The 14,361-nt window shown below is 45.6% G+C and overlaps 1 protein-coding gene across 2 annotated transcripts in view; it reads right to left on the reverse strand.

Moving 5' to 3' along the window:
* Nucleotides 1-762: 762 nt before the first annotated feature.
* Nucleotides 763-14,361, reverse strand: part of CERT1 (ceramide transporter 1) — a 101,863-nt gene continuing 88,264 nt past the window's right edge. For both annotated transcript variants that reach the window (XM_083151932.1, XM_083151933.1), the window contains 4 exons: nt 7,252-7,380; nt 6,426-6,555; nt 4,547-4,684; nt 763-3,326 (listed from right to left, as the gene is read on the reverse strand). In XM_083151932.1, the coding sequence (XP_083008058.1) occupies nt 4,557-4,684; nt 6,426-6,555; nt 7,252-7,380 (387 nt within the window). In that variant the 3' untranslated portion in view covers nt 763-3,326; nt 4,547-4,556. The remainder of the gene's footprint in view (nt 3,327-4,546; nt 4,685-6,425; nt 6,556-7,251; nt 7,381-14,361) is intronic.

Below are 14,361 nucleotides of genomic sequence, written 5' to 3' on the forward strand. Positions count from 1 at the left end.
CTCTCCACCCTTAAATCTCACCCTTCTTTTTCACTTCCCCCAGCACCTTCCCCTCACGCCTCCTCTCCACACTTTCCCTCCCCCCTACTCCTCTCCCTCCCTGCCCTCTCCCACCACCGCCGCATACCTCTCTATCCCATGCCCCGACATGCTACCCCACTCCTTTTCCGCATCCCCATCATACCCGTTTTCTTTATACCCCTCCCCTCATGCTCCCCCACCCCTCTTTCGGTTTAACTCTATTTACTTCAGTAGGTCTACCTCATGGACCTCGTTTGACATCGGCTCTGTTATATTATCCCCTATTAACCACCTGGTCCTTTGTTAACTCTGTATCCGATGTACTTGTTAATGTTGTGCTTTTCAATCTTAAATAAAATATTTGAACAATAAAAAGCAGTCTGGCTGAATTGGCAAGTTCACGGCCGGATCTCAGCAATCCGCAGCTGTTTCTCGCGGCCACGCCCCCTATTCGGCACTTAGCAGGCAGGACATTGAATCTCGCCGACCGAGATGCTGTCGAGCGGGCCGAGAACGGGACACGGTCACGATTGTCGGGCCGGCCCAGCAGTTGTGAACCGGGGATTGAATACCGCCCTAAATGTAGATATGAACTGGATGACTTCCATTCAGACTTTGAGTGCCATGTATGTTTGGGTTGATTATAAAATTAGACATCACCCAACATGCATTAATTTAAAACCATACCAATAATTTACCCTAGAATATTACATAATTAAATGATTTCAGTAATGCCAGACGTATCTTAGTGTAATACGTTTATTTACAGAATAGCAAAAGTACAACACATTTAGTGCAAATGCAACTAATGATATTAAGAATTATATATTGTTTTGTAAACTTCTCATAAGCCTTCTTAAAATAAAGCTTTCAGATTCAGCACATGAAATGTTGGAACGGCTTTGCAATGCATTGTAGTGGAATGCACAGAAGGCTTTTCCATCACTCGGCGTGCCAAAGTTGTATCCACGATAGCAACTAAAAATAACCAACATTCATATTTAGAACCATTTTCCATAACCGGTAAGTGGCTATTTAATGATTTGGTATTTGATTACTTTTTTTTTTTCTTTTATCGAAAAGTTTTATACTATAGTTTCCTAGGTTCTGGTCATCTGCTTGTTACCACGTAGGCACTTCTAGATCAATCCTTGAACAGAGCTTTGTAGTGGTAAGGCAATGTATGTTTATGTGCGTTGTTTGGAATAGAACTAATAAATTACCCAGCATGGCGTGGACAGAACATTTCCCTCCTACAGTAGATTATAAAGTTCTGGCGATAAAAAAAAAAAAATCTGTAACGGATGTAAGAGACGGATATCAATGGAATGGACAAGTGCGTTAGGATTCCTAATGTATTGTTGCCATGTGAGGAATTTCAGGTGGGTGGCAAAATTTACTGAAGCAAACATGGTGATTATCATAGACTGCAACATCAACATCACCATCAACCTGGTCAGGAGCATTTTTTTATTTTCTGTGGCAAATCTCACGTGAGGTCATAACTCCGATTTCAATTTTGAACTACCATCAAATCAGCATTTGCAGAGGAGGAACACTGCCAGAACACACAGAAGGGTACAGAAGACAGACCGAAGGCTGTGGGGTAGTATACGGCCACCACTCGGTGACAATGTGACTTTAAAGACTATCTGCACTGAAGACCAGGAGACCACTAGATTTGCAAACATGAACTAAAGACCCATCTTCCAAAGCCTTTAGTCCTCTATATTCTGTAAAAATCAAGATTGTCATTCAACAATAATTAAACAAATAGATTAACAAGAGACCTCAATATGCAAAAGTTCACAGCTCTTCCTTTCAATGGCCATGAAACAAAACATTCACTAATATACAGGTTACCATTTTATTTCCCAATTCATAAAAATATTAACAAAAAAGTCAGAAAAAGGCGACGACTGCGTAAAATGTTCAACAGCTTTCAGTCCACTCCCCAGCAATGTAACATATGACATGTTACTTATATTTCTTCTCTTGTATTGTGGACATTCTAAAACGGTGTCTGGTGCAAATCAATATTTTTCAGTTAGAACTTCTAAAATACATTTTACTTTCTACGATCATTCAAGCAGAATATAAAGAGAAAGAAGAAGCAGCTTTGAGTCTTTCAGAATTATTCTGGACAAGGTTATATAAGTTTATGGCCATTAAAAAAAAAAAAAAGATTTGCAGCTGTTACTGCTTGAGAACTAGGCTTACTTTCTCTTGGTCTACAGCCTGTCTTCTCGCAACATTGAAAGTGTTCCCATCGCCTACAAACAGTGGAAGCAGCCATATTGTAGACTCTCTTAATAGTCCACCAACCTGCTTACCAGGCCCTGGTGACTTGGCTGAAGTATGAGGAACTAGCCCACAGCGACTCGATCTGTCTCAGCTGACAAACCGGTCCCAGAGGTAAGACAGGAGCCCTAAGTACGAATGTTCAAGTCACACCAGAGCAAGAGGCTTGTGCAAAACCCAGAATCCATCCAACTGAAGAAGAACACACCGTAAGGGCTTGTATGTAAGGAAGAAGTGAGGACCCAGGTGTCGTTAAGCAGATTATCTACTCAAGAAACAGATCTGCAAATTTCTGGATCAAAAGTAAATAGAACACAAATTTTTGCTCCAAGTTATTCACACAACTAAAATACAAATAGAAATATATAGATTTCTGGAGAGAAACAAAAATAAAGCTTTCTTACACTGTAGAACTCCTTCAGACGTTGTAAATCTTCATTGGAATTTTACAAGGAAAGGCAAAGACATAGCTTATAAACAGCCCTCAGTTATTACCACCACAAAAGCTAGCAAGAAGCTAGCAAAAAAACAAACAAAAACAAACCCCAACAGCCTTTAACCAACAGTTTTCAGACAACCTTTAAAAACACCCTTGTGTTTCTGTCCATGAACATCACAACCTAAAACATGGACAGAAACACAGGATAGTTATGGCTTTATTACGTTTACAGGCCTATGGTAGGTAAGCTGTTTACGGTTGTAGAAAATTAAAGCCTCGATCCTTACAGTAATTGTTTCCCCCTGACCATTTGAAGCAAGCAAATAGAAAAAGGGAAAGAAAAAAAATATATATAAATCTCTTCTTCAGCATGTAGTTATAATTTACACTCTAATTCAGCGAGAAGGCCTAGCAGAAGACAGCTAGTGTTTGCAATTCGGTCTTGTGTAAGACTCTTCATTCTCCTCAGGACAATATGTAAAAAGGCTGAAGATCCCAAGTTCCATCTTGGAGGTGTAATTCACAGTCATCCAATGTGGAATGTTCTCACTGCCTCTTCATTTCACTGTGCGGAGAAAGAAAGCAAGCTTCAGTACAGCACACTGCACAAGGGGAAGACTCATTCTCTCTCCAGCAGGGGTGGGTAAGAGATCAGGGACATCAATAGGGCTCTTCGTCCTGGGGGCTACACACTGCCCTTTGTGGCCATGTGACCTATTTTGCAGAAACGGATCTATCGTCACTGTCCTACATATAAACCATCAATGGACAAAAATAAAATAAAAACATTTCCAAGTACCTTGACAAGGCATGATTTTAGTTCCTCTGAACGAATTTCGCTGTCACCTGACCACATAGGGCATGATTCTGAGGTGGGCGTAGAGCAACAGAGAGAAAATAACTCTGCACCTGGATAAAATGATGCTGAACTGCAGGTGGGATATATTTATCAATGGAAAAAGTGCAACTGGCCATCGATAGTGTATAACTATTTAATGGATGACCATCAATGTTTTTACATATCGATGATCATCCATTTTCTCTGATTAAACGGCCTGTGGGTTAATCAAAATATGGGGGCGGGGCTTTGCAGGTGTCAGGGGCGGAGCTATGCTCCATGTCAAAGCACCTTGGGGAAAAAACAAAAACGAAACTATTAGTTTAAGCTTGCCATAGATGTTGGGAAATCATCTGGTTCTCCCCCATTGATGGCAAAACTATTTGACAACGGCCATAAACCATCAATGATTTCTAATCATCGGTGGTTGATGGCCATCCCTAGTCTAAAGCTGTCCAATATTAGTGGGCTACAGGCAGAAGCAGCTGGTATTGTATTTGCATACCAGCATGGTCTGCCCAGGTGCACAGTTACTTGCTCTTTTACTGTACTCCCTCCTCAGAATTAGGCCAATATAACAAGGGTGTGGTTCCATAGACCTACAGTAAAAATATAACGTCATTATGGCAACCCCAAATGATCGACAGGGACAAAAGGCTCACCAGAAAAAATGACTGACAAGATTTTTTCTGTGTCATTTTGTATGTTGTACCATATCCAAGCCAAATAGATTGTTGCTCTCTAACAGAGGAGCTGTATCTTTTATGGCTCTGTACACTGCAATTTAATATTTAAAAAGGTCTGGCTTAATCTTTCAGTGAAATAATGATCTTGAGGAACGGTCTGGTCTCATTTCATGCGGACTGGTGTAGCACACGATCATAGGTTACATAAGCTACATTGCGCTTCATGTGTCAGTATTTACAGTGTACAGAAGCTGCGCTCACCTGGCAATGGTTAGAAAAATATAGATTTCCCTGAGGTTTTCTCTTGCACGTATGTAGTAAACCTTTTAAGAAACTTGGGGTATTCACGTTTGGCCACTGCTCGGAGTACAGACGCAGGAGCCCACCCTCCTGGATTCACTACAAAAGACAACGACAATTATTGGAATACAAGTCAGTATATAATAATGACATCTGTTAATTGTATTTAAAATACTACAAGTTTTCAATATCATACGGAAAAAAAAAAATGAAAATGAGGATTCTTCTCGTGACAGACAATGCTTCCAAATACAGTATTTGCATCTGATATAGAACTTACACCACTTTCACACCAGCCAAAATTCCCGGGTTGTCCCCGGGAACAACCCGCGACTAGCACTGGTGTGAAAGGTTCCGGGCCAAATTCCTGGGAAAATTTGCCGGGATTTCAACCCTGCTAGCTAGCAGGGTTGCTCCCGCGACCAGCCCAGGTTACTGGCTGGTGTGAAAGGAACTTAGCCGGGCAGAGGGGTCCAGGGTTCAGAATGCTGGGATATGGCCAGTGGCGGTTAGGCAGGAAGCGCTGTTGGATTTAAAAATATATTGAAAAGACTGTCCGGATGCCGATTGGCTGAGAGCATCCGGCCAGTCTTTTCAATACGTTTTCAAATCCAGCAGCGCTTCCTGCCCCGCTGGCCGGCAAATAGTGCTACAAGCACCCAGCCGCCGCTGCCCGGATCCCCGCAGTCTGGACCCCGCTGCCCCCCTCACACCAAAAAATGCAGGGATTAGGGTGGTGTGAAAGGGGCCAACCCAGGAGTGTCCCTGCTTGATCCAGGGACCATTTTCCTGGGTAAGCCACTGCATTCTGGTGTGAAAGGGGTGTAAGTAATGACTTCTTGGCCAAATAGCATACATGTAGTAAACGCATACATTATGAAATGCTACTGGACTTTAGGTAGTTATCTGCCTCTGCTTAACATCCTACTTTTGAGAATATGCAGTCAATGTCCATGTTGATAGTTATGATGCAGACGTGGTTAAAATCATATAATAAATATCAACATGGACAGAAAGTCGACTCAGTCAGTGAGCACAGGAGTGTTAATAGTATATAAGGGGTGCATGTGATTACCGGTGATGCTGAGGACAGGGTATAGTTCCACTGGCAGGTGTCCGTTTCTGGCACTACTGATCCTGCCGGCACGGACGGGGGAGAGGACAGAAACACTATGCACTGCTGCAGATGAGAAGGGAGGAGTGGGAGGCAGTTCCGCTGCTGCGGAGGGGTGAGCGGGGAACTGGGCGCTGGTGCTATGGGTGCACATCCCTTACTCATAATGTGTAGATGGTGCTGCTCCTGCCTCCGGACCGGCCACCACCAGCATGTAGCTACGCCTTTCGGGGCGGGTCCCAAATGTTACGTTACTGGCCTGACTGCAGAGCGGGGATGGGGTGAGAGACACGCTGGAGGTGGCCTATTAGCATATAGGCCAGCATGGGGAGGCAGTGGGTGTCTGCCAGTGCAGCCTGGTTGGGGGACTCCGGGCAGCACTATGGTGCCTCACTGTGACTGTGTGTGGGCCGAGTCCAAAAGGCGCTGATAGGCTATTAGCCTATGACTCCGCCCAGCGTTATACACACACTCAAAGAGTGACAGATCTGGGCTATTATATAAGACGACAGTTGGCTTCTCCTCTTTGTGTGTATATCCGGTATGCAGCTATGTAACCCTAAAGCACAGTTATTACCTGCACTGTCCATGGTTTAGTCAGTGATGTGTTAAAAAGAAAAAAAAAAGACAGGAAACTACATACTGAATTAGCAGAAGTGTTATTAAGCCTATGTCGGCAGTAATTACCAGCTAAGACAGAATGGAAAATAAAAAGGAAGGTCTTACCATTAGCAACATAGGTAATCTTGCATTGAATGTTGTCTCTACTTATGTCTTTGTTGCCTTCCGGTGGACTAACCAGTGTTTGACAGATCATTGCGATATTGATTTTGGCACGAACACACCGGTTGTTGAGCTAATAATACAATCAGTAAAAAAAACACAAAAAGTAAAAATTTGGCACATTTAAAATTTGTACTGCAGCTGCAATGCTTTTGTCCCCGTTTAGTATCCTTTCCATCTATAACCAAAAACTGCAAAATCCATACAGAGCCTCAGTAATCCCGCTAACACGCATTGATTTACTGTCGATTCCATCCAGTTGGATTTGGCCTTTGCGTACAATTCAATTTCACATTTGATCTATACTTTTGTTTTTAGAAATCGATTTGCATTCAAGGCACAGAGTACACATTTGATTTACTGGATTGAAGTTGATATTTCCTTGCCTGTACAGGATATTTTTCTTTTCGAAATAGAGACAACGGGAGCGTGCATCGAATGTGGATCAAAAGAGTCTTAAAAACCGATTTCGATTCGATTTTGTTTTTATAAGCAAAATTGAATCGAAAACCTGTCAAAATCAAAAGCGTGTGTACACCCCTTTAATGTGCATACACACTAAGTGATTTTCACCCGTCTTAGTGATTTTCCCAGGGGTGGATGGCTTTCCATGGCAGGGAACTATGAAAAGCCGTCCTCCCCGCCGCTCATCTGCTGGCAATACATCAATGATTCGGGAGCGCGCATCAGCTCAAAATCACCCAGCGTGTATGGGCCTTTACACACACTGTTCCTGTCCACAGCACATCCTAGAAAGCAGTATACTTACAGGAGCACTGTCATGGTCCACAGAGAAGTTGCACACAATCCAAGTGTCCGTTTCATTCTCACTAGCAGCTGGAATCATGCGGATTGCAGATAAGTACAAGACATCGCGTTGGGAAGCCGGCCACACTCTCTGCAACAACCATAGATATTCATTGATCATCCATTCCCGCATGTGCAGGGTAAAAATGCTTAGATGGAAAGTTCAAGTTTATGCTGAACCCCTGTTTGCACTGTTCCATCATGCACCTCATCTCCCGTGTGGTGATAAATACATTCTCAGACATACCTTCATTGCTAATAGCATGGGTCCACAAACTGCCGGCCCTCCAGATGTTTTGAAACTACAAATCCCAGCATGCCTTGCCACAGTTTTAACACTCCCTTATAGCAAACCTGTGGCAAGGCATGCTGGGAGTTGTAGTTTCACAACATCTGGAGGGCCACAGTTTGAGGACCCATGGCTAATAGTCTATTGGACATTTATGGAAATCTACCTCAGTTCCGAGCTCCCAGCCCATAGTTGACAAGGTTCATAATAAGCACAATCTGTTTGAAGTGGCTAATTGTACTTATTCTTCCTCTGCTTCCTCCATTTTTAGGAGATGGTTTAAGTGGACAGATTACCATAAGTCGCAATGTCACTCCTCCTTAACTACTGATACCGTTGGTCTATCGTCACTCCATTCCCCTGGATCAGATACGGTCTAGGACAGTGACGGCTAACCTTGACACTCCAACTGTTGTTGAACTACACATCCCAGCATGCCCTGCATCAGTTTTAGCATGGCCAAATAGCAAAACTGTAGCAGGCCGTGCTGGGATGTGTAGTTCAACAACATCTGGAGTATCAATGTTAGCCGTCACTGGTCTAGGATCATTTCATATTCTATTGTTCTTACGATATATACAGTATGGCTTCTCCTGGTCTCCCACTTCTTGTTTCTGTTTGTCTTGTCCTTGTTTTGTCTTACGGTTTTCTTGCTTATATATTGGGACACATTAGACACTGCTTGATAACTTGATGGACTTGTATTGGATTGCAATGTGTATACTGTTATCCCTTAATAAAAATTCAATATTTTAAAATAATAATTCTTTTTTTTTGAATCAAGTGTTTTTTTTTTTATTGTTTATATCATTTACAGTGATTAGGTATAGTCATTTTCACAGTAGTACTGGATATAGATCGTGACCGGTGTTGCGTACAAAGGTACCCAGGTGAATGTGAAGCTACATTCTCTAAGGGGGGCTCAACCGAGCCCTAAACATAAGCAGAAATTTATCGGTTCTATAATGACAGGTGGGGGGGGGGGGGGGCGGGAGGAAGAGGAGGGGGGGGAGGGGGCACAGGGAATCATTGACATGGGTCCCGCAGATACAGAGCTGATGATTGCCACAGGTTCCAGATCTTATCATATTTCTTCAAGCAATTCCTCTTGGTGTACATAAATCTTTCATGGGATATGGTAGTGTTGACTAGAGCCACCCACATAGCGTGTGACGGGGAGGAAGAACCCATCCAAGTCCTGGCTATACACACACGGGCCAAGGTAAACAGGGTATTTACATAGATTCTATGATACTTAGGAAGCAGTTCCTCCAATTCCAGTCCAAAGACACAAATGCGGGGGTCAGTAAGCGGGACCTGCACACCTGTATCCCGAGCACTAGACAAGACAGCCTCCCAAAAGGAGTGTACCTGTGGACATTGCCACAGTAAGTGCCAGAATTCCGCATCTGGGCTCCCACACTTGGGACATGTATCGGACCCAGTGCCCCCCATCCTCTTTAGTCTATGTGGAGTCCAGTAGACTCGATGCAGGATATATAGTTGAATCTGCTGAAACCGTGCAAACGCCGTGGCCTCTCTGGGTGAGCCCAACATATGAGACCATTCTTCATCCTCAATAGGTCCTATATCCACCACCCATTTAGCCCGCAGGCCTTCCAGCTGGTCCACCCCGGAGAAGGTAAGGAGAGGAGAGTACAGAGCAGAGATTTTTCCTCGGTCTGGCAACCCACTAACCAGTGTACGAACTGGGGATACAGCAAGTGCAGGCACATTCCCTCTCCACTGTGCACCCACTGCATGCCTAAGCTGCAGGTACTTATAGAAGTACTGTCTTGGTATCGCATATTTAGCTACCATTTGCTCAAAAGAGTATAGTGTTCCATCCTGAAAAAGGTGAGCCAATTCAGAGACCCCATAGGAGGTCCAGTCTGAGCCCGATCTTAATTTACAGAGTTCGGGGAACTCTCTGTTTCTCCATATAGGGGTGGAGGAGTCCACAACCGGATCCCCCCGTATGGTCCCCACCGTCGCCCATACCCTGTGGGCCTGTTGTAGTATAGGGGGAAGTGTTCCCAGCGTGGTTTTGGCCAGGAGGAATTGCAGGGGTGTGAATGACAGAGTCGCCCTGCGTAGCAAGGCAGTGGGCAGGTTCCCATGATGTATTGGTGTGACCCATTCAGCTAACTGGGCTAGTTGCGCTGCCAAGTAATATAACTTGAGGTCTGGGAGTGCCAGGCCTCCGTCATATCTAGATCGACATAAAGTCTTAGCCGCCACCCGAGAACGTTTGCCCCCCCATATAAAGGAGACCATGTGTCTGGTTATAAGCTGAAAGTAGGAGACAGGTATATAAACAGGCGAGTTCTGAAGAATATACAAAAATTTGGGCTGGACTGTCATCTTAACGAGATTCACCCTACCCGTCACTGACAGTGGAAGTGTCTGCCAGGTGCGGGCTCTCTGTCGTAAATGGTCAATCTGCGGGGTCAGGTTCAGGGATACAAATTCAGCAGGGGAATGGGAGACCTGGATACCCAAGTATTTAAATTGCGTGCACCAGCGTAGGGGGCATCTATAGGACAGGGGCCGTTGTGTAGTAGGGAGTAGAGGGAATACCACTGACTTATCCCAGTTTATACCTATCCCTGAAAATCTGGCATATTCTGTCATGAGGGTAAGTAATGCCGGAAGGGAGGAGGTCATATCAGACAGGTACAAGATCATATCATCTGCATATAGTCCAATTTTCTCCTCTGTATTTTCTATTTGAAATCCTTTAATTAGGGGGGGATGTCCTAATATAGCAGGCCAGTGGCTCCACTGCCAGTGCAAAGAGCAGGGGTGACAGGGGGCACCCCTGTCTGGTACCCCTGCCCAGGTTAAAGGAGGATGTGGTGAAGCCATTGACCATCACTCGGGCAGTCGGCCCGGAATACAGTAGCTTAACCCACGATAGGAAATTTGGGCCTATTCCAAACCTGCTCAAGACTTCCCACAAATATTCCCATTCTACCGAATCAAAGGCGCGGGCTGCGTCCAAGGAGACTACTACCGCGTCATCCATTCCCTCCCGGGCCCACTGCAAATAGGTAAAAAGGCGGCGTAGGTTGAGGGTTGTCGATCTGCCAGGCATAAAGCCGGTCTGATCGGCATGTACCACCTGAAGCACGACCGCATTTAGACGTATTGCCAGTAATTTAGCCAGTATTTTGACATCAGTGGACAGTAGCGAGATGGGCCGGTATGAGTCAGGTGACAACGGGTCTTTACCAGGTTTTGGGATAAGGGCTATCAACGCCTCCGCCATAGACGCAGGGAGAGATCCTTGTCTCAGCAGATGATTATAGAGGGTCAACAATCTGGGAGCGAAGAATGTTATGTGGGTTTTGTATAGTTCAATAGGTAGCCCATCCACCCCGGGGGTCTTAGAGTTGGGGAAGGCCTTAATTGCCGCCTCAATCTCCTCCAACGTGAGGGGGCCTTCCAAGAATTCCCTGGAGTCAGCGTTTAGACTGGGAGTCGTTATCTTATCTAGATAGTCAGCAAGTTCTGTTGGGGTGTAGGTTGCCCGGGATTCATACACTCTTTCAAAATGTTTACAAAATGCGGTTGCTACTGGGAGGGTCCCCGTGCACATCGTACCGTCATCCTGTCGCACACTATGTACAACTGTAGGAGGATGATTTTCTCTAGCTAAGTAAGCCAGGAATTTGCCTGATCTGTCACCTTGTGTGTAAAAGTCATGTGACTGGAACAAGAGACGCCGCTTGGATTTATCCAGCAGCAATTCGCACCACTGTTTGTGGACAACAAGCCACTCCACACGGTCAGCTGTAAGCCCTGACGTCAGATATTTCTGCTCAAGCTCTGTACTCTGCCTCTCCAGCTCGGTCTCCTCCTTTCTGTTAAAAACCTTAATCTGCGCAACCCGGGAAATTAGTGAGCCCCGCAATACCGCCTTAAATGCATCCCAGACCAGTGGGGTGTCCCCCTCTATAGGATTATTTTCAAAAAATTCCTCCCATAATGCCAATAGTTCAGAGGCCGCCCCCATCTGCGTCAACCAGAAGGGATTGAAGCGCCAGAACTTTGCGCCCCTGGTGCCCTCCAGCTCCACCTCAAGACATACCGGGGAGTGATCAGAGACACCTCGGGGCAAGTATTCAATGGCATTCACAGATGGGATCAGCCGCCTGGATATCAGGGCCATATCAATCTGCGAAAAAACCCCATGTGTACCCGAGAAGCATGAAAAGCAGCTAGCCGTTGGATATCTTAGTCTCCATACATCTACTAGGCCCACCTCTCCGACAAGCCGCGCAAAGGACGTAGTCCCGCCCCTCCCCCCACCAGGTAGAGGTCTCCACCTATCCAGTGACTCGTCCATTACAGCATTAAAATCTCCAACACAAATGACTGGGTATGTGGGGAAGTCCTGCATAAAGGTACATGCCTTGTTAATTATGGTGGGCTGGTATGGAGGGGGGTTATAAATGGCCAACAATACAAGGGGGGAGTCGTGCAGAGTGCCTGCCAGGAATACATAACATCCCCTAGGATCGACCTGTACTTTTTGACAACTGAAACCCATGCTTTTATTTATCAAAATCGAAACCCCTCTAGAATTGGGGTGGAAAACTGAGTGGAAAGCCCACCCCACCCAAGGTTTTTTAAGTGCCAGCACTCGACTGCCCACAAGATATGTCTCAAAGAGGCATGCAATTCCTGGGGAGCGAGCTCTAAGCTGATTCATCACCAATGTACGCTTAACCCGGTCGTTAAGACCCCTGACATTCCATCCCAAAACTTTTACCATTGTACAGCAGCGGGGTAAATATCAGGCAGAAGGAGACGATACTCAGTAAGAGCATCGCATCACACCTTCCCATTCCATTCAGTAACCAGGAGTAGATATATAGGAACAATGTACACACCTCAAGAAAAATAAAAAAACTAACATATGCAAAAAAATTCCAACCCACCCGGCATACCCACCCAAACATAGGTATACTTTGTTCCCCTAACATCAAACCCCGAATCGACTCCTCTAAGGAGACGTTTCAACTAACTTAAATCAAGAAAGAGAAGAAAAAACTAGACCCTTAGGGGGGCAGCTACTATTTATGACCTAAGGAACATGTTACTCCTGACCATGAAGTATAATCTTTTAGTCAGGTAGGAGAGAATACCTCTTTGTAATTATTTCTAGCTAACATTACTAGACAACATGACCTTACATTTCAGACATTATCAATGTGAGGCGCCTGTGAAAAAGAGAAGAGAAGGTTGTAAGCATATTGGTCAAACTTCAGTAGACACATCAAAGGGAGGGAGAGTTCAGGGAGGCAGCTCCCGTGGGGCTGGCTGTGTGTCCATCCATGTTGAAGCAGCCTGGGGTGTGTCAAAGAAATGGGTACGGGTGCCAGCAACTACCCTCAGCCGTGCCGGGTAAATCATTGAATATTTCAGTTGGAGGGTGCGTAGACGTTGTTTCACTCCAGTGAATTGTGACCTGGACTTCTGTACTTCCACAGAAAAGTCCTGAAAGGCCGCCACTCGCTGTCCCTCGTATTCAAGGGGACCCTTCACTCTTGCCAGTCGGAGAACCGCATCACGGTCTTTGTAATGCAGAAATTTTGCGATGAATGTGCGAGGCTGAGCACCAGGGGGCAGCGGACGCGTGGGCACTCTGTGCGCCCTCTCCACTGCAAACTGTGGGGTAAAGGCATCCTTTCCAAACAGGGTTGTCAACCAAGATTCGAGGAAGGATTCAGGATTCGTACCCTCCGCCTTCTCAGGGAGGCCCACAAATCGTACATTATTCCTCCTCAGCCTCCCCTCCATATCCGTCAGCTTCTGCTGGCAGGTTGACATTTGGGATTCTAACGTGGAGAGGCGGTTGGGGATAGGCGCAGTGGTATCCTCCAACATAGAGATTCTGGTCTCAGTCTCTTCAACCCTGTCTCTCAGCTTCTGCATATCTTGTCTTATAAAGGATATATCAATTTTAACTTCTGCAACCTTACCAGCCAGCCTCTTCTCTGAATCAGTAATGGCCTGTAGAAGCTGTGCCAGCGTGACCTCTGGTGGCTCCGCCATGTTGGATTCGGGGGAATGGACCTCAGCTGGGGGCGGTGTGGGGTCCTGTCTAGCAAATTTTGCCAGTTTAGCCGCAGCAGCTGGTGTATTTCTGCGGGACATAGAGCAGGCTGGTATCTTCCAGCAGGCAGGAGGGCACTAACCGATCCTCTGCAGCAGGTGTCCGAGCTAACCACGGCAGCCCGTGGACAGGGAGCACACCCAGGAGAGGCACAAGTATAAATTCCCTATAGAGGGTCTGAGGGGTATGACACGTGTCACTCAGTGTATTCAGTCACCAACCCCTGTAGTAAGGAGTGCTAACAATAAGGTAGATGCTCCAGTAAAGAAAGCAAACTGCTCCCAGGGGCAGGCCAGGTCCCCCTTCCTTAAACACAATTCAGCAGGTTTCAAAGATATGTATATAAGGAGTCAAATAGATGTCGTTCACCAGCAGGCAGCCTCAGTATCACAAGGCGTTTTATAGCTTACTTGCTCACAAAATGGCGGAAGGTGCACACTGTGTAGCAGCAGTTCTTTTCCCTTCATGTGTAAGCTGCCAATCAGAGGGGTAAATACTCAGGAAAGGCTTCCCCAGCAACTATGTCCGTTGTTATGGCCCAGTAATAGGGGAGTAGGGGTCCCCTTATTAGCCTCAGAGTCTCAGTAGGATGCGCAGGGCGTCTGGGCCTCTCAGTTTTCCCTCTTCAAGATGGTGTCTGGGGTACTCACTGTTACGCA

This window comes from Crinia signifera, chromosome 1, assembly GCF_055691185.1.
Source record: "Crinia signifera chromosome 1, ASM5569118v1, whole genome shotgun sequence".
In the NCBI taxonomy this organism is placed as follows: domain Eukaryota; kingdom Metazoa; phylum Chordata; class Amphibia; order Anura; family Myobatrachidae; genus Crinia; species Crinia signifera.